The 21,838-nt window shown below is 40.0% G+C and overlaps 1 protein-coding gene across 2 annotated transcripts in view; it reads right to left on the reverse strand.

Moving 5' to 3' along the window:
• Positions 1-8,318: 8,318 nt before the first annotated feature.
• The window catches only part of LOC128690282 (probable G-protein coupled receptor Mth-like 4), a 67,184-nt gene continuing 53,664 nt past the window's right edge, over positions 8,319-21,838 (reverse strand). For both annotated transcript variants that reach the window (XM_070090553.1, XM_070090552.1), the window contains one exon: positions 8,319-20,534. In XM_070090553.1, coding sequence (XP_069946654.1) covers positions 20,208-20,534 — 327 coding nt within the window. In that variant the 3' untranslated portion in view covers positions 8,319-20,207. The remainder of the gene's footprint in view (positions 20,535-21,838) is intronic.

Consider the following 21,838-nt stretch of genomic DNA (forward strand, 5'->3'; position numbering starts at 1 on the left):
CCTCGCCTCTCTTATACCACAACTGGCTGCTGCTACCGTCCCTCGTCCTGCCTCAACGCAGAAAACGAGAACATTGCCAAGCTTCTAGCTAGGCCTCTAGGGGATAATTAATTTATTTTGGGTTAATTTTTCCAATTCAATTCTCTTACATCTTTTACATCAGTATATGTTTTAAACATTAACCAATTTTTAGCTCTTCAATTATTTAGTCTTATATCAAGAACAGCATTTGTTGGGAGCATTTAGAAATAATTATATTATAAGCTTGTTCTTGTGGGATTTCAATGCATAGCCAACATTCCGCATTTACCAAATGTTAAGGTTTTAATGTGAAATAAAATTTGATGTTTTAATGTCTTTTAGTGCATGCTAATGTTTTAATTCTTAGTTTGTCAATATTCTAACAATTGCCTTTCTCCGAGACTGGAATGCAGACCATATAGACGTATAAAATCAGTTTTCATTGTGAAAGGGCAGAGAGAAATTGCATTATGAATAAAAGTTTATTTTAGAAAACCATCACCTCCATAATGCATGTGTTATGAGAATATTTTTCTTTCAGCAATATTTTTATATCACGGACTAACGCAGCTCCGATGGATTTCCAAAACAAATAATGACTACGGACATGACGCTCCTTGTTTCATTTACATTGTTATTCCACTTCGTACAGCCCGTTCCCCAACTTGAAATGGGTGCGTGGAAACATTAACGCCATTAAGGATTATGTTATGACATATCTTACTTTGCTACACGTACCCAACCCGTTTATCTTATTTCATTATTATTGATTAGGGTTCGTGGCTCAATTGGTAGCGCCCTTGGGTTTCTGGCACGAGTGGAAAGTGTTCGGCATTTCCTTAGAGGGATAACTCGTCTTTGAGTCCATAGTTCCTCACCAGCACCTCCCCACAAGGGTCTAAAATATATTGCAAACGAAAATATCAAAAAAATTTGAAGTTAAATTTTCTACCATACACGAGGGAACCAGTGACTTTCATATATGCTTCCGAGTCAGATATTAAAGATCATCAATCTTCAGCATGAAGATCAAATTGTTTCAGGGTTTTTAATAATTTAGGTAGAATTAAATTCACACTAGCACACGGCCCATACGCCTTGGACCTCCCGTGATGCAAGTCTTGGGTTCTCTTTATCACCTTCGATAGTTCAGCCAAATATTACTTACCTTGTTCTCATTGGGCCGCTGTGATGAGAGTTACAGCTAGCTTTCCGCAGCTACTATAGTTGCTTACTGTCCGATACTTCAAAACAATGTCCATCTCTTCGACCCTCTGGAGGGTTTAATTTCCCCGCACATCCCTCCCAACACCCACCTCTCGCCATGTTACATCTCTCAGTGGCAGCTCTCACACACTTGCCCTTAATAGTCTCATCACTTTTCGAAGGTCAATTCAGAATTCAATATTAGTTTTAAAGTCTGTAGATTGATTGTCGGTCATTAAGACTGGAATTAACCTGTTTATTAAAATAATAAAATATTTTAATTCTTAGAGTAAACCCACTGAATACACTATAAGTGACTCGCATTTTTCTATTTATATATTATTTCGCTCGAACACTTCTTAAATTATTTTTTCTCACTTTTGAAGAATTGACCTTACTTGCCAAATTTTTACGTGTTTTTCATTAGATCCAGGAAACATATATATATATATATTTTAATTTTTCCTTTGCAATTTGGAAAAGTGATGACCCAGTAGCTAGCAGAATACTGAGAAGGGAAAAAATAAACTGCTGTTCTGTATTATTACATTAATGGGGAATCCCCAAACCCGTAGAGATACTGCAAGGCCTGGGGGTGGAGGATATTGTTATAGTCATACTACTGTTCCAGAGGTTGATACAGATAATATTACCGATTTTGCAGTTGTGCAAATGATTGCCACTAATTATTTTCGGGGGAGGAAAGAGTTAAACCCGTATGGGTCATATAACATTTGAGGAACGGGAGATAGAATTAGGTTTGATCCAAGGAAGTGGAGGTAGCTCTAGTTTCCTGAATTAAGAACCCTTTACTAGCATCAAGGCACCCCCTTGAAGGGAGTGTATCTTTGTAACACTTAATGTGATAACTTCGAATGATCATATGGCTGAATTCACAAATTATGTAATTATCTCATTTTAGGTAAGGTGTGTCAGAAAACAGGACAAGTGTTTCCTGACGCGGGTCTTAGTCATATAATGACTCGCCACTGGAGCTTTTGGTCATTTGATCGAGGCCTTCCACTGGCTTACTGGTCCACCCCTTTAAAAATTACGGTTGTAATTAAAACATTATCAGTGTAACTTACTGATCAGCGGACTAAGTCCCAGCCCTATTATGTGTCCCTGTAAGACTGCGGTCATTGTAATTATTTATTCTTCCATTAATTTTATAAATGAATCCAGTAGTGTTAAACAACTCATTAGGTTTCACCCTGAAAGGCGGTAACTCAGTTTATTCTTGCACTATAAATGATAATCTTGCAGATATGAGCTTTTATTAGTGGTGCTCAGCCAGATATGTCACTATTTTTTTAATCTGTTAATATGTGATTATTTTTATATTTATAGTGAAGCACTAAATCCAGAGGGTCGTAAAACACTACTGCGGTTAAATGAATTTTTTCGGAGGTTTATATAATCTATACCTGGAGAGAGTTCCGGGGGCCAACGCCCCTGCGGCCCGGTCTGTGACCAGGCCTCCTGGTGGACCAGAGCCTGATCAACCAGGCTGTTATTGCTGGCTGCACGCAAACCAACGTACGAGCCACAGCCCGGCTGGTCAGGTACCGACTTAGGTGCTTGTCCAGTGCCAGCTTGAAGACTGCCAGGGGTCTATTGGTAACCCCCTTATGTATGCTGAGAGGCAGTTGAACAGTCTCGGGCCCCTGACACTTATTGTATGGTCTCTTAACGTGCTAGTGACACCCCTGCTTTTCATTGGGGGGATGTTGCATCGTCTGCCAAGTATACTAAATAAACTTTAAATAAACAAATAATGTTCATGCAGCACCCTGGGAATGGTAGGTGTAGGCAGTAATCTGATTTAATCCAAGAAGACTATTATATTAAAAAATCAAGCACTAAAACTGAGTTTTTGTAAGTCAAAGAATCTGGATTGATGGTGATAATTTCAGAGAAATCAATTAGAGTGAACATGTCAGGGCATTGCTGATGTTGAAATTGAATTTTGCGTGCTCTCTGATACTGATGAAACTACAGTACAGTATTAGGATATGTTGAAGAGCTGTGTATTAATTACAAAGTAAAACTTATACTTTCTAACACACCCAAGTAATTTTTTTTTTAACACTGGCCGTCTCCTGCGAACGTAAGGTGAGCCAAAAAAAAAAATTGCCATCATTCACTCAATCGCTGTCTTGCCAGAGGCACGCTGATACCACAGTTCAGATCCCCGTCCAAACTGCAAATATCCCCACCCCTCCTTCAGAGTGTAGGCGCTGCACTTCTCACCTCCAGGACTCAAGTACGGCTAGCCAGTTTTCTAGAATCCTTTAACAAAATGTTACCTTGCTCACACTCTAACAGCACGTCAAGTCCCAAAAACCTTTTGCCGCCACTCACTCCTAATATGCCTGCTGGATGTCCAAGCCCCTTGCACACAAAACCTCAATACCAATAAAACATCCTTCTTGAAAGACATGTCAGCATGGTATGACAGCTGGGAAAAAAAGATGGGTGGTAGGGACGGGGCTGTCTTGGACAGTGCTCCTGAGGGTGCTAGTGCTGTCCTGGAGGACAGTGTTGAGGGTGCTAGTGCTGTCCTGGAGGAAAGTGCTCCAGAGGGTCCTAGTGATGTCTTAGAAATCAGCGCTCGTGAGGGTACTAGTGTTGTCCTGGAGGTCACTGAAGACAACTTTATTCAGTTCACACAGGTTCAAAATAGAGATACTGTTGGAGATGGATCAAAATGGGATGATGCTTCAGGGAATAGTGTCGACACACTACCAGTAAAACCTGGTGGAAGCACTGATGTCCATACAGGGGTAAAAGATATTGAGGAAACAGGAAAAGTAAATGCACCAGCAACGAATGCAGCTACAATAAATCCTAGCAAACAGAAGTACAATTCAATTAAATTCAATTCAAAGTTTATTCTCTATAAGGATTACAATGCTGAGTTTATAGAATTTGGTTATTGAGTGGTTTACATGTAGAAGAATAATTACAGAGTGTACCACTAGAACATCTAGCATGGCTAGGCATTTCGGGCAGACTTAGATTAAATCTTAAGTTTAAAATATTACAAAATTATGAGGTAAGTTGGTATTATGGCTAAGTGACTAAATACTAGTTTGTGAGTTTAGCAATGTTAATGCTTTTGTTTTGGCACTATACATAGTTTCTGTAGCGGAGTATCACTTATGACTAGTTAAGATTCATTATTTTAAGATTGAGATTGAGATTTCTGCAGGCACGGTATATTTGGTAAAACAGGTGGGACATGCACCTTTGACCATCCCAAAAAATGCCGCACCCACATGACAACAGGAGAGTGCAACTTCCTTTTTTGCAAATTATTTCACCCAGAAATGTGTCACTCATCAATCCACGAAAGAAAATGCTACAATGCATACTGCCAGGCACATCATCTAAAGGGGACTAGAAGACAGACCAGCCAGACTATGGGAAACAAAAGAGAGGAGCCACAACCTCTCCAGGGACAGAGGTTTTTTTAGGACCAGAAGGGAAAAAAAACTGGCAATAAATGACAATAATCCTTCACCACCTGAAAACACCTCTGGAGCAGAGGCACGGACATTGGCCTCTACCACAGAACAAAAGATATTAGAGCCAGCAAATAAAACCCCCCTAAATTCCACCAATACGGCATTTGTCTTTGCAAACATACAGGGTCTAAAGCCGTCAAAAAACAACAAAATTCTTTACATCAAGGGACTGCTCACGGAGTCAAATGCAATGTTTGCAGCATTCACAGAGACCTACATAAAGGATCATTATGACAACGAAATATGGATCCCAGGTTATAACCCCTTCCTCCCTTGTTGCCTGTTTAGTCTGTCGCATCGGAATACCTGGAGTTTACCTGGAGAGAGTTCCGGGGGTCAACGTCCCCGCGGCCTGGTCACAGACTGGGGCGCGGGGGCGTTGACCCCCGGAACTCTCTCCAGGTAAACTCCAGGTATTCCGATGCGACAGACTAAACAGGCAACAAGGGAGGAAGGGGTTGTTGGCCTGTATGTCACAGAGTCGCTCATTTGCACAGAACTGCTAAAGACCTCAAATGATGTAGTTGAAGTTTTGGCGGTAAAGATCGAAAACCAAAATCTTATCATTGTGGTAGTATACGAGCCTCCAGATGCAACTTCCCAGCAATTCCAGGAGCAACTTGAGAAAATTGACCACTGTCTGGAAAATCTCCCAGCTCCTGCCCCAACCATCTTACTACTAGGAGATTTCAACCGGAAATGCCTAAAATGGAGGAGTATAGCAAACAATGTTTTAGCAGAGATCACCCCAGGAGGCAGCTCAGATGAAAATTCATGCACACATGAACTATTAAATCTCTGAGACAAATTCACCTTAAACCAGCAAATAGTAGAGCCTTCAAGACTAGAAAATGCGCTGGACCTCATCTTCACTAATAATGATGATCTGATACGTATTATAACTGTATCAAAGATAATTCACTCAGATCACAACATAATAGAGGTACAGACATGTATGCACAAGGCTCTGGACCAGCAAAATGTGAGCAGTCATGAAGGTCTCTTCATGAAATTCAATTTCAATAACAAAAACATACAATGGGATCAAGTAAACCATGTCCTAAATTAAACAAGCTGAGAAGATATCCTAAACAACACGGATCCGAACATTTACCTTGAAAAAATGAATTCTGTGGTTCTTGAGAACTGCTCAAGACACATTCCATTAAGAAAAAGAAAGAGAAGATGTAAACTAGAGAGAAACATTCCCTATACAGACGAAGGCGAAGAGTCACAGAGCTGCTGAGTGGGATCAATATATCTGCAATATGAAGGGAGGCACCAGCCAATAAATTGCAAATATCAAACTTAAGCTGAAGGAATCTTACAGGAGACAAGAATCACAGGAAGAACTAAAAGCCATAAAGGAAATTGAAAAACACCCAAAATAATTCTTCTCTTATGCCAAATCTAAGGGGAAAACAACATCCAGTATTGGGGCCCTGCTTAGGCGGGATGGGACATACACAGATGATAGCCAAGAAATGAGTGAGATACTAAAGTCCCAATATGACTCAGTGTTCAGTGATCCACTGCCCACTCTAAGGGTCGACAATGCAAATGAATTCTTTATGAACGAAAACCAAAATGTCATCATCCCAAAACTCTCGGATATTACTCTAACTCCACATGATTTTGAAGAGGCAAGTAATGACATGCCCATGCATTCTGCCCCAAGCCCAGACTCGTGGAACTCCGTGTTCATAAAGAATTGCAAGAAGCTCTTATCACGTGCCTTCAGCATTTTATGGAGAGGGAGCGTGGACACAGGGGTCATCCCACACACACTAAAAACAACAGACATAGCCCCACTCCACAAAGGTGGCAGTAAAGCAACTGCAAAGAACTACAGACCGATAGCACTAACATCCCATATCATAAAAATCTTTGAGAGGGTTCTAAGAAGCAAGATAGCCAACCACCTAGATACCCATCAATTACACAACCCAGGACAACACGGGTTTAGAGCAGGTCGCTCCTGCCTGTCCCAGCTACTGGACCACTGTAAACTCAGCATTGTAATCCTTATAGAGAATAAACTTTGAATTTGAATTTGAATTTGAATAATAAAGTCCTGGATGCTGTAGAGGATAAAAATACAGATGTAGTATACACAGACTTGGAAAAGCTTTAGACAAGTGTGACCATGGTGTAATAGCACACAAAATGCGTGATAAAGGAATAATGGGAAAAGTTGGTAGATGGATCTACAACTTCCTGACAAATAGATCACAAAGAGTAATAGTAAATAGAGTAAAGTCCCAGGCAGCCATGGTGAAAAATTCTGTTCCACAAGGCACAGTACTCGCTCCCATTCTATTCCTCATCCTCATTTCTGACATAGACAAAGATGTAAACCATAGCTCCGTTTCTTCCTTTGCAGATGACACCCTGATCACCATGGCAGTGACCCCCATCGAGGACACTGCGAGACTCCAAGCGGACATCAACCAAATCTTCGAATGGGCCACTCAAAACAATATGAAGTTCAATGAAGAGAAATTTCAACTACTCAGATATGGAAAACGAAGAAATTAAATGTGTCAGGGTATACCACAAACTCTAACCTACAATAGAGCGGAAAAGTAATGTGAAGGACCTAGGAGTGATAATGTTAGAGGATCTCGCCTTCAAAGACCACAACAATGTATCTACCTCATCCACTAGGAAAATGATAGGATGGATAATGAGAACCTTCAAAACTAGGGATGACAAGACCATGATGATTCTCTTCAATTCACTTGTGCTTTGTAGGCTGGAATACTGCTGTACACTAACAGCCCCCTTCAAGGCTGGCGACATTGCAGACCTGGAGAGTGTACAAAGAGCTTTCATGGCACACATAATTGTGATAAGGCACCTAAACTACTGGGAATGGTTGAAGGTCCTTGATCTGTATTCCCTCGAATGCAGACGAGAGAGATGCATGATAATATACACTTGGAAGGTCCTGGAAAGATTGGTACCAAACCTGCACACGAAAATCACTCCATATGAAAGCAAAAGACTTGGCAAGAGATGCAACATTTCCCCAGTAAAAAGCAGGGGCACCACGAGCACACTGAGACAACACAATAGGTGTCCGGGGCCCAAGACTGTTCAATTACCTCCCAGCATACATAAGGGGGATTACCAATAGACCCCTGGTTGTCTTCAAGAAGGCACTGGAAAGGCACCTAAAGTCAGTACCTGACCAACTGAGCTGTGGTTCGTATGTCAGCTTGTGTGCGGCCAGCAGTAACAGCCTGGTTAATCAAACCCTGATCCACCATGAGGCCTGGTCTCAGACCGGGCCATGGGGGCATTAACCCCCGAAACCCTCTCCAGGTAAACCCCCTAACTCCAACTTTTCTAGAGCAACCCTTACACCACCTTCCCTCCAATACATATTTATACACCACCCAAGTCATCTTGTTTTTCCCCATTCTCTCTAAAAATATCTCAAAAATGAATAATTATAACTAGTGATCTATTGTATAACTTTTAGCCTGGTGGCAAAATATTTTGTTAATATTAAATCCTTGTGGCAGATCATAGGATTATGAATGAAAACCACGCACCTCATCTACTATTTTTTTTATTTTAAGAAATGCAGGGTACAAGTGCTATTAACCTAAAAGAAAAAAACTTGCAGGTAAAGCAGAATTATAAACATTATAAATACTGATATACATGTACTTTGAGATTCTGTGACATCATTCACTACGAAATACTAACAGGAAAAACAATTAAATAGTCTTCTTTTATACTCAATACAGATTAAGATAAGATAAGATTTCGTTCGGATTTTTAACCCCGGAGGGTTAGCCACCCAGGATAACCCAAGAAAGTCAGTGCGTCATCGAGGACTGTCTAACTTATTTCCATTGGGGTCCTTAATCTTGTCCCCCAGGATGCGACCCACACCAGTCGACTAACACCCAGGTACCTATTTGCTGCTAGGTGAACAGGACAACAGGTGTAAGGAAACGTGTCGAAATGTTTCCACCCGCCGGGAATCGAACCCGGGCCCTCCGTGTGTGAAGCGGGAGCTTTAGCCACCAGGCTAAAGTATAGGATAAGGCAATGGTTCCAAACCTTTTTATTTTTGGTAACTTGAAACTAGCCACCCACAAGACCTTTGGACACATCATGTTTATAAAATACTGTGATACTTATTTTCAATAATTGGTTATATACTGTGGTACCACAAGTTTCGAACAGCTCCCAACTCGAACAATTATGTAAGTGTATTTTTGTAAGTGCTTTTGTGAGTGTATTTTTGGGGGTCTGAAATGGATTAATCTAATTTACATTATTCCTTATGGGAACAAATTCGTTCAGTATCGGCACTCAAACAGCCTTCTAGAATGAATTAAGTTTGTAACTCGAGGTACCACTGTACGGTTTACTTAAAAAATTATAATTAAAATTTTATAACACATTAATCATTATTTAACAATTAATAATGCTTAATTATTATAAGTCTGAAGCCCTTCAGGTTTATTCATAATTTATTCCAAGTTATAGGCTACAAATCATAGCAAATGCAGATAAAAAGGAAAATTTTCCTTCAATTTAGGCCCAAAAACATGGTTGCTGGGTTCTTAGTCAGGGACTCTAGCCGCTCAAACCCCTCCACCACGATAAGGTGACCCAGCATCGGGGGGTGAAGGCCAAGTACTTCTTGGAATTCATCATCATTCCCAGGTTTATGACTGATACTTAGGACAGCATCTTCAATAAATTTATTTAGCCAACAAAAAGGCTACAGTTTATTCCTTTGACATCTTTTCTGTCAAAATAGCTAATTTTCTTTAAAATGAAGGGATATTTTCATTAATATCAACCTTGGTTAAATTTCAAAACTGTATTTCAGTGTTCAATGCATTAAAGTACTGAAAAATATTACTTAGTAGCCAGCTTTGTCAGTCAGGCATCATTCTTGAAATGATAAAGAGTGATTTTTCTTTTTCATAAAAACTGTAATTTCAAGTCACAGCAATATAACTTTTGAAAGAATTTTTCCCTAAGAAAGCCAAGAGATTTGTGAGTAATATTTGCAAATGAAGGTACTCTAATCACATTTCTTTAGACAACATGAAAAATCAAGAATTCAACACATTTCACTTGATGAAATGTGCTAAATTTGAACACTGTAGCATCCTCAAAAACCAAGTCAGCATTTTGATGAGCCTTAGTAACCAGGTTTCCTCAATACAAGAATCAATGAATGATGGTAACATCAGGATTGACTGCTTGCACTTGTGTACAAAAGCCTACTCAACTTCCCATCATGGGTGGATTAGTCAGAACACAAAGAACAGCAATTCATCCAGTCAAGGTCTTGCAATGTAAAAAAAATTAAGTGTCTTAACCAGTTGTGTTATCTAAAGTGGCTTTCACACACACAAAAAAAAAAAAAAAAAAAAAAAAAAAAAAAAAAAAAAAATGTCATCATGTTTTGTCTCATACAAACACCATGAGCTTACTTATGTCCTTGATATCCACAGATTCTTTAATCTGAATAAAAAATTTCTGTCTGCTTCAGCTCATGGACAACTTGTTTTAGAACTTCCTGTGACATGCTGTCTATTTGCATTTGACATTGTCAAAAAGCTACATCAATTCAAACTTTATGGCACTCTGCTGTCCACAGACGGGAAGGCCATTGCCGAGGATGACTTTAAAAGAGGCTTTAATAATTTTCCAAAAGTATTTTTTGTATACATGTAGTTGCATGCAAAAGTATTGTAATTTCAAAAGCCTCCAAGACCATACTTAGGAAATCTTACAACCTTCATTTAGGTGGAGACCCGAGGTTGGGAACCAGCCCTTAAGACGAACCTGGTGAATTAAAAGCTAAAAAATACATCCTTGTTGGACAACTAATTAACTTAACTACAATTATTTACATTGAATATAACTAATAAGTTGTCACTAAACATTACTAAAATAGTTTTACCTTAAACAGTATACTTCAGTAATGTTACAGACATTGCATCTTAAAAACAGCAGATATGATTACATATTAAAATGTAACATTGAAAGGATCATTCCTGCCAAGTGAGTGTAATTGTTTTACATGATGGTATGATTGTTGATGTTTTTTTTCTGTCTCATAAATATACAAAATTTCGGGTACATCTTGCTACTTCTACTTACACTTAGGTCACACTACACATACATATTTTTTTTCAGCAAGTTGGCCATCTCCCACCTAGGCAGGGCGACCTAAAAGAAAGAAAATCCCCAAAAAGAAAATACTTTCATCATCACTCAACACTTTCACCTCACCCACACATAATCACTGCTATTGCAGAGGCACTCAGATACGACAGCCCAGAAGTGTCCCCAAACTGTCAATATCCCAGACCCCTCCTTTAAAGTGCAGGCATTGTATTTCCCAGTCTGGCTAAATCTTTGTACAAGTATATATGTACACACCCCTCTGTGTTTTCTTCTATTTTCTTACTAGTTCTTGTTCTGGTTTATTTCCTCTTATTTTTATTATTATTTTATTATCACACTGGCCGATTCCCACCAAGGCAGGGTGGCCCGAAAAAGAAAAACTTTCACCATCATTCACTCCATCACTGTCTTGCCAGAAGGGTGCTTTACACTACAGTTTTTAAACTGCAACATTAACACCCCTCCTTCAGAGTGCAGGCACTGTACAGTGGACCCCCGCATAACGATTACCTCCGAATGCGACCAATTATGTAAGTGTATTTATGTAAGTGCGTTTGTACGTGTATGTTTGGGGGTCTGAAATGGACTAATCTACTTCACAATATTCCTTATGGGAATAAATTCGGTCAGTACTGGCACCTGAACATACTTATGGAGTGAAAAAATATCGTTAACCGGGGGTCCACTGTACTTCCCAACTCCAGGACTCAAGTCCGGCCTGCCGGTTTCCCTGAACCCCTTCATAAATGTTACTTTGCTCACACTCCAACAGCACGTCAAGTATTAAAAACCATTTGTCTCTATTCACTCCTATCAAACACGCTCACGCATGCCTGCTGGAAGTCCAAACCCCTCGCACACAAAACCTCCTTTACCCCCTCCCTCCAACCTTTCCTAGGCCGACCCCTACCCCGCCTTCCTTCCGCTACAGACTGATACACTCTTGAAGTCATTCTGTTTCGCTCCATTCTCTCTACATGTCCGAACCACCTCAACAACCCTTCATCAGCCCTCTGGACAACAGTTTTGGTAATCCCGCACCTCCTCCTAACTTCCAAACTACGAATTCTCTGCATTATATTCACACCACACATTGCCCTCAGACATGACATCTCCACTTCCTCCAGCCTTCTCCTCACTGCAACATTCATCACCCATGCTTCACACCCATATAAGAGCATTGGTAAAACTATACTCTCATACATTCCCCTCTTTGCCTCCAAGGACAAAGTTCTTTGTCTCCACAGACTCCTAAGTGCACCACTCACCCTTTTCCCCTCATCAATTCTATGATTCACCTCATCTTTCATAGACCCATCCGCTGACACGTCCACTCCCAAATATCTGAATACATTCACCTCCTCCATACTCTCTCCCCCCAATCTGATATCCAATCTTTCATCACCTAATCTTTTTGTTATCCTCATAACCTTACTCTTTCCTGTATTCACTTTTAATTTTCTTCTTTTGCATACCCTACCAAATTCATCCACCAATCTCTGCAACTTCTCTTCAGAATCTCCCAAGAGCACAGTGTCATCAGCAAAGAGCAACTGTGACAACTCCCACTTTATGTATGATTCTTTATCTTTTAACTCCACGCCTCTTGCCAAGACCCTCGCATTTACTTCTCTTACAACCCCATCTATAAATATATTAAACAACCACGGTGACATCACACATCCTTGTCTAAGGCCTACTTTTACTGGGAAATAATTTCCCTCTTTCCTACATACTCTAACTTGAGCCTCACTATCCTCATAAAAACTCTTCACTGCTTTCAGTAACCTACCTCCTACACCATGCACCTGCAACATCTGCCACATTGCCCCCCCTATCCACCCTGTCACACGCCTTTTCCAAATCCATAAATGCCACAAAGACCTCTTTAGCCTTATCTAAATACTGTTCACTTATATGTTTCACTGTAAACACCTGGTCCACACACCCCCTACCTTTCCTAAAGCCTCCTTGTTCATCTGCTATCCTATTTTCCATCTTACTCTTAACTCTTTCAATAATAACTTTACTATACACTTTACCAGGTATACTCAACAGACTTATCCCCCTATTCTTCCTCCGTAAGCCATGTGTGTCGTAAGAGGTAGCTAAAATGTCGCCAGCAAGGGGCTAGTAACCCCTTCTCCTGTTTACATTACTAAAGTTAAAAAAAAAAAAAAAGAAACTTCTGTTTTTCTTTTTGGGCCACCCTGCTTTGGTGGGATATTGTCGGTTTGTTGAAAGAAAAAGAAGAAGGGATCATAGTATCTTATTCTATTATTACATATCATAATAAATAAAAAACATTTATATATATAGTATTGTGAACAGTACCCAAGTAGGGTAATGTTACTGATTGCTGGTGTGCAAGCCCAAATTTGATCCCAGACACTGTCAGTAGACATACAGCTCACCCACCTTTCATCCTTCCTTCAACTGGATATGTAAATGTACACCAACTTACCATAAATTAGGTGACTAATGCTTCTGCTGCAGCAGGCTTAATTAACCAGTATTATGTAACCCATATTAAATTCATCAAAGGTGTACATGTGTAGGGGCATAAACTTTCACCAACAGATCTTCATCTACAAGAGCATGGTTCCGGTAATAAAATAAATTGCTTATTATGTACTAACTCAAGATTTAATAAAAAACTATTTGTACAGTATATAGAGCTAAAAACAACACTATAGCTATGCATAAAGCAGGTTTCAATTCATATTTTATATTTACATTAAACATTTCCATTTATTCTGAATAAATTAAGTACTGTACATATACTGGTTTAACAATCATAATCGTTCATGGTTCAAGGTTGAGTAAGGATTTCAGTCACCACTGTGTAATTCAGCATTTTCTTTACTTTTAACCGTTGTCTGTTTCTTTTATATCCCACCAAAGCAGAGTGGCCCAAAAAGAAAAAGAAAAGTTTTTCTTTTTAACTCTAATGTATACAGGAGAAGGGGTTACCAGCCCCTTGCTCCCAGCATTTTAGTCGTCTCTTACAACACGCATGGCTTACGGAGGAAGAATTCTGTTCCACTTCCCTATGGAGACAAGAGGAAATAAACAAGAACAAGAACTAGTAAGAAAATAGAAGAAAACCCAGAGGGGTTTACCTGGAGAGGGTTTCGGGGGTCAACGCCCCCGCAGCTTAGTCTGAGACCAAGCCTCACGATGGCTCAGGGTCTGATCAACCAGGCTGTTACTACTGGCTGCATGCAAGCTGACGTACGACCCACAGCATAGTTGGTCAGGTACTGACTTTAGGTGCCTGTCAAGTGCCTTCTTAAAGACAGCCAGGGGTCTATTGGTAATCCCCCTTATGTAGGCTGTGAGGCAGCTGAACAGTCTTGGACCCCGGACACTTATTGTGTTGTCTCTCAATGTACTTGTTGCACCCCTGCTTTTCATTGGGAGAATCCTGCATCTCCTGCCGAGTCTTTTGCTTTCGTAGGGAGTGTGTGCAGGTTTGGTACCAATTCCTCCAGGACCTTCCAAGTGTATATTATCATGTATCTCTCTCGCCTGCATTCCAGGGAATACAGATCAAGGACCTTCAACTGTTCCCAGTAATTTAGGTGCCTTATCGTGCCGTGAAAGTTCTTTGTACACTCTCCAGGTATGCAATGCGCCAGCCTTGAAGGGGGCCGGTGGTGTACAGCAGTCTTCCAGTCTAGAGAGCACAAGCGATTTGAAGAGAATCATCATGGGCTTGGCATCCCTAGTTTTGAAGGTTCTCATTATCCATCCTACCATTTTCCTAGCAGATGAGGTAGATGCATTGTTGTGGTCTTTGAAAGTGAGGTCCTCTGACATTATCACCCCCAGGTCCTTCACATTACTTTTCCACTCCATTGTATGGTTAGAATTTGTCGTATACCCTGACACATTTTTAATTTCCTCGAGTTTCCCATATATGAGTAGTTGAAATTTCTCCTCGTTGAACTTCATGTTGTTCTGAGTGGCCCATTCAAAGATTTGGTTGATGTCCGCTTGGAGTCTCAGTGTCTTTGATGGAGGTCACTGCCATGGTAACCCGTGCGTCGTCCGCAAAGGAAGACACTGAGCTATGACTTATATCTCTATGTCAGAAATGAGGATGAGGAATAGAATGGGAGCGAGTACTGTGCCTTGTGGAACAGAGCTTTTTATCATGGCTGCCTGGGACTTTACTCTGTTTACTATTGCTCTTTGTGTTCTATTTGTCAGGAAGTTGTAGATCCATCTACCAACTTTTCCCAGTATTCCTTTATCATGCATTTTGTGTGCTAATACACCATGGTCACACTTGTCGAAAGCTTTTGCAAAGTCTGTATGTACTACATGTACATCTGTATTTTGATTATCCTCTACAGCATCCAGCACCTTGTCATAGTAGTCCAGTAGCTGGGACAGGCAGGAGCGACCTGCTCTAAACTCGTGTTGCCCTGGGTTGTGTAATTGATGGGTATCTAAGTGGTTGGCGATCTTGCTTCTTAGAACCCTCTCAAAGATTTTTATGATATGGGATGTTAGTGTTAACGGTCTGAAGTTCTTTGCAATTGCTTTACTGCCACCTTTGTGGAGTGGGGCTATGTCTCTTGTTTTTAGTGTGTGTGGGATGACCCCTGTGTCCACACTCCCTCTCCATAAAATGCTGAAGTCACGCGATAGGGGCTTCTTGCAGTTCTTGATGAACACAGAGTTCCATGAGTCTGGGCCTGGGGCAGAGTGCATGGGCATGTCATTAGTTTTGGGATGTCTAAATTTTGGGCTTCGTTCATAAAGAATTCATTTGCGTTGTCGACCCTTAGTCTGGGCAGTGGCTCGCTGAACACTGAGTCATATTGGGACTTTAGTATCTCACTCATTTCTTGGCTGTCATCTGTGTATGTCCCGTCCCATCCCACCTAAGCAGGGACCCAATACTGGATGTTGTTTTTTCCTTAGATTTCACATAAGAGAAGAAGTATTTTGTTTTTTTTTTCAATTTCCTTTATGGCTTTTAATTCTTCCTGTGAGTCTTGTCTCCTGTAAGATTCCTTCAGCCTAAGTTCAATATTTGCAACTTCATTGGCTAGTGCCTCCCTTCGCATTTCCGATATATTGGTCCCACTCAGCAGCTCTGTGACTCTTTGCCTTCATCTGTTTAGGAAGCATCTCTCTCTTTCTAGTTTACATCTTTTCTTTCTTTTTCTTAATGGAATGTGTCTTGAGCAGATCTCAAGAACCACAGAATTCATTTTTTCAATGCAAATGTTTGGATCCATGTTGTTTAGGATATCTTCCCAGCTTGTTTCATTTAGGACATGGTTTACTTGATCCCATTGTATGTTTTTGTTATTGAAACTGAATTTCGTGAAGAGACCTTCATGACTGCTCACATTTTGCTGGTCAGATGCCCTGTGCATACATGTCTGTACCTCTATTATGTTGCGATCTGAGTGCACTGTCTTTGATAGAGTTATATTACGTATCAGATCATCATTGTAAGTGAAGATGAGGTCCAGCGCATTTTCTAGTCTTGTAGACTCTAGTACTGTATTTGCAGGTTTAAGGTGAATTTATTGCAGAGATTTAAGAGTTTGTGTGTGTGTGAATTTTCATCTGAGCTGCCTCCTGGGGTGAGCTCTGCTAAAACATTGTTTGCTATACTCCTCCATTTTAGGTGTCTCAAGTTGAAATCTCCTAGTAGTATGATATTTGGGGCAGGAGTTGGGAATGTTTCTAGATAGCAGTCAGTTTTCACAAGCTGCTCCTGGAATTCTGGGAAGTTGCATCTGGAGGCTTGTATACCACACAATGACAAGGTTTTGGTTATCAATCTTTACTGCCAAAACTTCAACCACATCATTTGAGGTGTTCAGTAGTTCTGTGCAAATGAGCGATTCTGTGATGTACAGACCAACCCCCCTCTTGTTGCCTGTTTAGTCTGTCGCATCGGAATAGGTTATAACCACGTATCCATATTTCGTTGTCATAATGATCCTTTATGTGGGTCTCTGTGAAAGCTGCAAACATTGTATTTGACTCCGTGAGCAGTCCCTTGATGTAAGGAATTTTGTTGTTTTTTGATGGCTTTAGACCCTGTATGTTTGCAAAGGCAATGTCATTATATTGGTGGAATTTAGGGGAGGTTTTATTCGCTGGCTCTAATATCTATTGCTCTGGAGTAGAGGCCAATGTCCGTGCCTCTGCTCCAGAAGTGTTTTCAGTTGGTATAGGATTATTGCCATTTCTTGTCTTTTTTCCTTTGTAGCCCTAAAAAACCTCTGTCCCTGGAGAGGTTATAGATCCCCTCTTTTGTTTCCCATAGTCTGGGTCCTCTGTGTCTTCTAGCCCCCTTTATGTGATGTGCCTGGCAGTATGCGTTGTAGCATTTTCTTTCATGGATTGATGAGTGACACATTTCTGGGTGGAATACGTTACAGGAGGGGAAGCTGCACTTTCCTGTTGTCATGTGGGTGCAGCATTTTTTGGGATGGTCAAAGGTGCATGTCCCACCTGTTTTACCATATATACCATGCCTGCAGATACCCAAGGCATAGTATTTACATAGATTGTAATTCTGTTTCCTAGGATTTATTTTAGCTGCATTTGCTGGTGGTGCATTTATTTTTCCTGTTTCCTCCCTATCTTTCACCCCTGTACGGACATCAGTGCTTCCACCAGGTTTTGCTGGTAGTGTGTCGACACTGTTCCCTGAGGCATCATCCCCTTTTTGGTCCATCTCCAGCTGTATCTCTATTTTGAACCTCTGTGGTCTGAGTAGCATTGTCTTAACTGCCCTCCAGGACAACACTAGTAACCTCACGAGCACTGTCTTCCAGGACATCACCAGAACCCTCTGGGACACTTTCCTCCAGGACAGCACTAGCACCCTCAGGAGCACTGTCCTCCAGGACTACACTAGCACCCTCAGTACTGTCCTCCAGGACTACACTAGCACTGTCCTCCAGGACAGTGCTGTGTATATATACATATTTTTTTTTTTTAACAAGTCAGCCGTCTCCCACCAAAGCAGGATGACCCAAAAAGAAAGAAAATCCCCAGAAAGAAAATACTTTCATCATCATTCAACACTTTCATCTCACTCACACATAATCACTGTTTTTGCAGAGGTGCTCAGAACACAACAGTTTAGAAGCATATACATATAAAGATACACGACATATCCCTCCAAACTGCCAACATCCCAAACCCCTCCTTTAAAGTGCAGGCATTGTACTTCCCATTTCCAAGACTCAAGTCCAGCTATATAAAAGTAACTGGTTTCCCTGAATCCCTTCACTAACTATTACCCTGCTCACACTCCAACAGCTCGTCAGGTCCCAAATACCATTCCTCTCCATTCACTCCTATCAAACACGCTTGCTGGAAGTCCAAGCCTCTCACTCACAAAACCTCCTTTACCCCCTCCCTCCAACCTTTTCAAGGGCGACCCCTACCCCGCCTGCCTTCCCCTACAGATTTATATGCTCTCCATGTCATTCTACTTTGATCCATTCTCTCTAAATGACCAAACCATCTCAACAACCCCTCTACAGCCCTCTGACTAATACTTTTATTAACTCTACACCTTCTCCTAATTTCCACACTCCAAATTTTCTGCATAATATTTACACCACACATTGCCCTTAGACAGGACATCTCCACTGAATCCAACCATCTCCTCGCTACAGCATTTACAACCTAAGCTTCACACCCATATAAGAGTGTTGGCACCACTGTAATTTCATACATTCCCTTCTTTGCCTCCATAGATATGCTTGTATATATATATATATATATGCTTGTACATGCATGTGTAGTATGACCTAAGTGTAAGTAGAAGTAGCAAGACATACCTGAAATCTTGCATGATTATGAGACAAAAAATAAGACACTAGCAATCCTACCATCATGTAAAACAATTACAGGCTTTCACTTTACACTCACTTAGCAGGATGGTAGTACCTCCCTGGTTGACTGCTGTCTAAGAACCTACTACCTAATATGTTGTCTGTTTATCCTTGAAATAAAAGCACAGTTTTATTTGCTATTTTGCAGAATCATTCTTAGTACTGTGCTCTCATCACTGAACTTATAAAATAAATTAGTCTGTCTTTTGGTAACTGTTAGTTTCTTCAACACTATTTAGCTCATATTAATGATTCAAGGTAGTAGGGTAAATTCCCCCCCTTTCCACTTTCCGTCTGGTGTACTATCATAAAATGGTGGTGTTGTATATAAGAACTCAAATGGTAAAGCATTCTGCTTATAAATAAACGGACCCAGATTGCATAATGTACAAGCCAAACATATGGGCAAGTCTCCTAACACCTGCTGTCCATTCACTGAGTTTAGTTTCTGTCACCAGCAATGGCACTCCCTTTCCTGGAGACACTCTCAAGCATTATAAGAGATATTATCCACTACAATTCTATGTTACACCAAGGTACAAAAATTGGTATGTAATGGAGAAGTTGCATGGGCATCCTGCTGAATTTCTCCAGCAATAAATTTTGAATTCCAAAACTCTCCAAGTATTTCAGGAGAATCTTCCTCATTAGTTTGCTAGATACACATCATCAGTGTAACCATATTCACTTTCCAAAGAGCTTACAGTCCAATGTCTTGATTATTTCATCAAATTCCAGGATCAACATATATCCAAGTCACAACAAATATCTCAATATCCCAAACACCTGTGTTGGGATTTGAACTACTCTTTGGGATGGTGCCAATTCAAATATCACACCATTTGGTTTATTGCACTATTTTAAAGAATACTAAAAAACATTTAACTCATTTAACACCTTTAGTACCCATGGCACATAAGAGTCAATATCACCGTCATATAATTTCATCAAATCATCCCAGATTTTGAGAAACAAGGGCGACATCATGTCTGCTTAATTAACTATACAGTACCTGCATATTAACTAGTATCTAGGATCTTCTGAAAAATTCCAGTATCCATATTCAGCATGGTTTCATTACCAACATTATCAGGCATTATGATTTTTTCTACATGAAGGTAATAAACTTTAAATCCAGATAACATGACATGACATTTAAAAAATCCTAGAAGACATACTTAATATAACCTAGATACTACATACCGTAAAAGAATATCCACTGAAATGATGAATTCCTTCAAGGAGAAAGCAAAAGTGGGAAACTTCCTAGTCATATAACAATGTTGTACCAACTATACTTATCATAGTAGTGGCATATGGCAGTGGTGGGTGTACAATGCTCAACTAGTCATATATTCATCCATTAAAATCACAGCTCAAGGCCCATATAATATTAGATTTCCATAATGTTTGTCATTGGAATAACTTCAGGATTAGAGTCTATGGAGATCTTTCTGGGATTAGGAGATTTTCTGGAGGTTTCAGATGTATCACTGAGTGTCGTGGCCCGTTTGGCCTTGCTGCAGGCAGGATGAAAGACACTAGATGCAACGGAGAATTTTCTTGGAAGAGATGTCAGGGAAGTTTTTCTAGAACTTTCTGATGCTGCTAGACTGAGGTCAGTTCCTCGCCTATTTGCATTTCCTGTGGAGGTTCGTCCTTTAAAAGAGACAGCGGTTTTCCGAACAGTCTGCAGTCTAGGACGCCAGGCATCTCGTATCTGTAAAGACAGAAATTACACCACACACGTACAGAATGAGTTTTGAATAACTTATATTTTAACAGCAAACCCTTGATTTAATAGATCAAAATCTGGTTACCTAGAGATACAGAGTGTCAAATATGGTTTGTCTATGTTTAATATGACATACAGGAGAGCCCTGCTTTACAGCACTTCGTTTTACAGTAGTACAGTGGACCCCCGACTTACGATATTAATTCATTCCAGAAGGCTGTTCGGGTGCTGTTACCGAACAAATTTGCTCCCATAAGGAATATTGTAAATTAGATTAGTCTGTTTCAGACCTCTAAAAATACACTTACAGAAGCACTTACATAATTGTTCGAGTTGGAAGCTGTTTGTAAGCCGGGGGTCCACTGTATTTCATTAATACAGCAGTTTTCTTTTATTCTCATTCTTCATTTATTCAGACCTTTTACAGTAAATATATTCACCACTCTCTATAAGCTAAGGATGAAAATATTTTAATGTAAGTAATGTGGGTACTGTATATGCATTCTTTAGCCCTAGCTATATTGTTCACTTAATATATGATAGTGTAAACACGTTATCAGGTTTTTATATGTATTTGAAAGTGAAAAAAAAGGCTATGATTCACTTTACAGCAATTTTTGCTTTACAGTAGGAGCATGGAACTTAACCTGCTGTATAACGTCTAACCTTAAATGTGTTACTAGCTTTTTTTATACCTGTTCCAGTGTAGTAGTTATAAATAAATGTTGCATTTCTACTATTTGTCTGATACATTAATGAACATTCTCAATGAGTCACTGGAAATTGCACACAATAAGCTACACAGTGGAGAAAGGTACAATATAATACAAGAAGTGTACACAGACTAAGATACAATGGAACCTCAAATATCAAACTTTCTTCGGTCCAGAAGGCTGTTCGAGTGCCTTTACCGAATTAATTTATTCCCATCAGGAATAATGTAAATTAGATTAGCCCATTTCAGACCCTCAAAAATACACTTATAAAAGCACTTACAAAAATACATTTACATAATACATAATTGGTCGTGTTGGGAGCAGTTCGATTTTTGAGGTTCCACTGTATAATGAAAAAACATTTGGGCCAGGATACTCATTAATAAATTTTGAGTCACAAAAGATAATTGTAGGATAATAGTCTATCAGTGTGAACTCTTGTCTGATACAGTATATACTCACTCTTCTCTATTATTTTTTTTAACACACTGGCTATCTCCCACCAAGGTAGGGTGACCTGAAAAACTAACACTTTTCACCATCATTCACTTGCTTTGCCAGAGGCACGCTAAT

The sequence above is a fragment of the Cherax quadricarinatus genome, chromosome 32 (genome assembly GCF_038502225.1).
Source record: "Cherax quadricarinatus isolate ZL_2023a chromosome 32, ASM3850222v1, whole genome shotgun sequence".
Classification (NCBI taxonomy): domain Eukaryota; kingdom Metazoa; phylum Arthropoda; class Malacostraca; order Decapoda; family Parastacidae; genus Cherax; species Cherax quadricarinatus.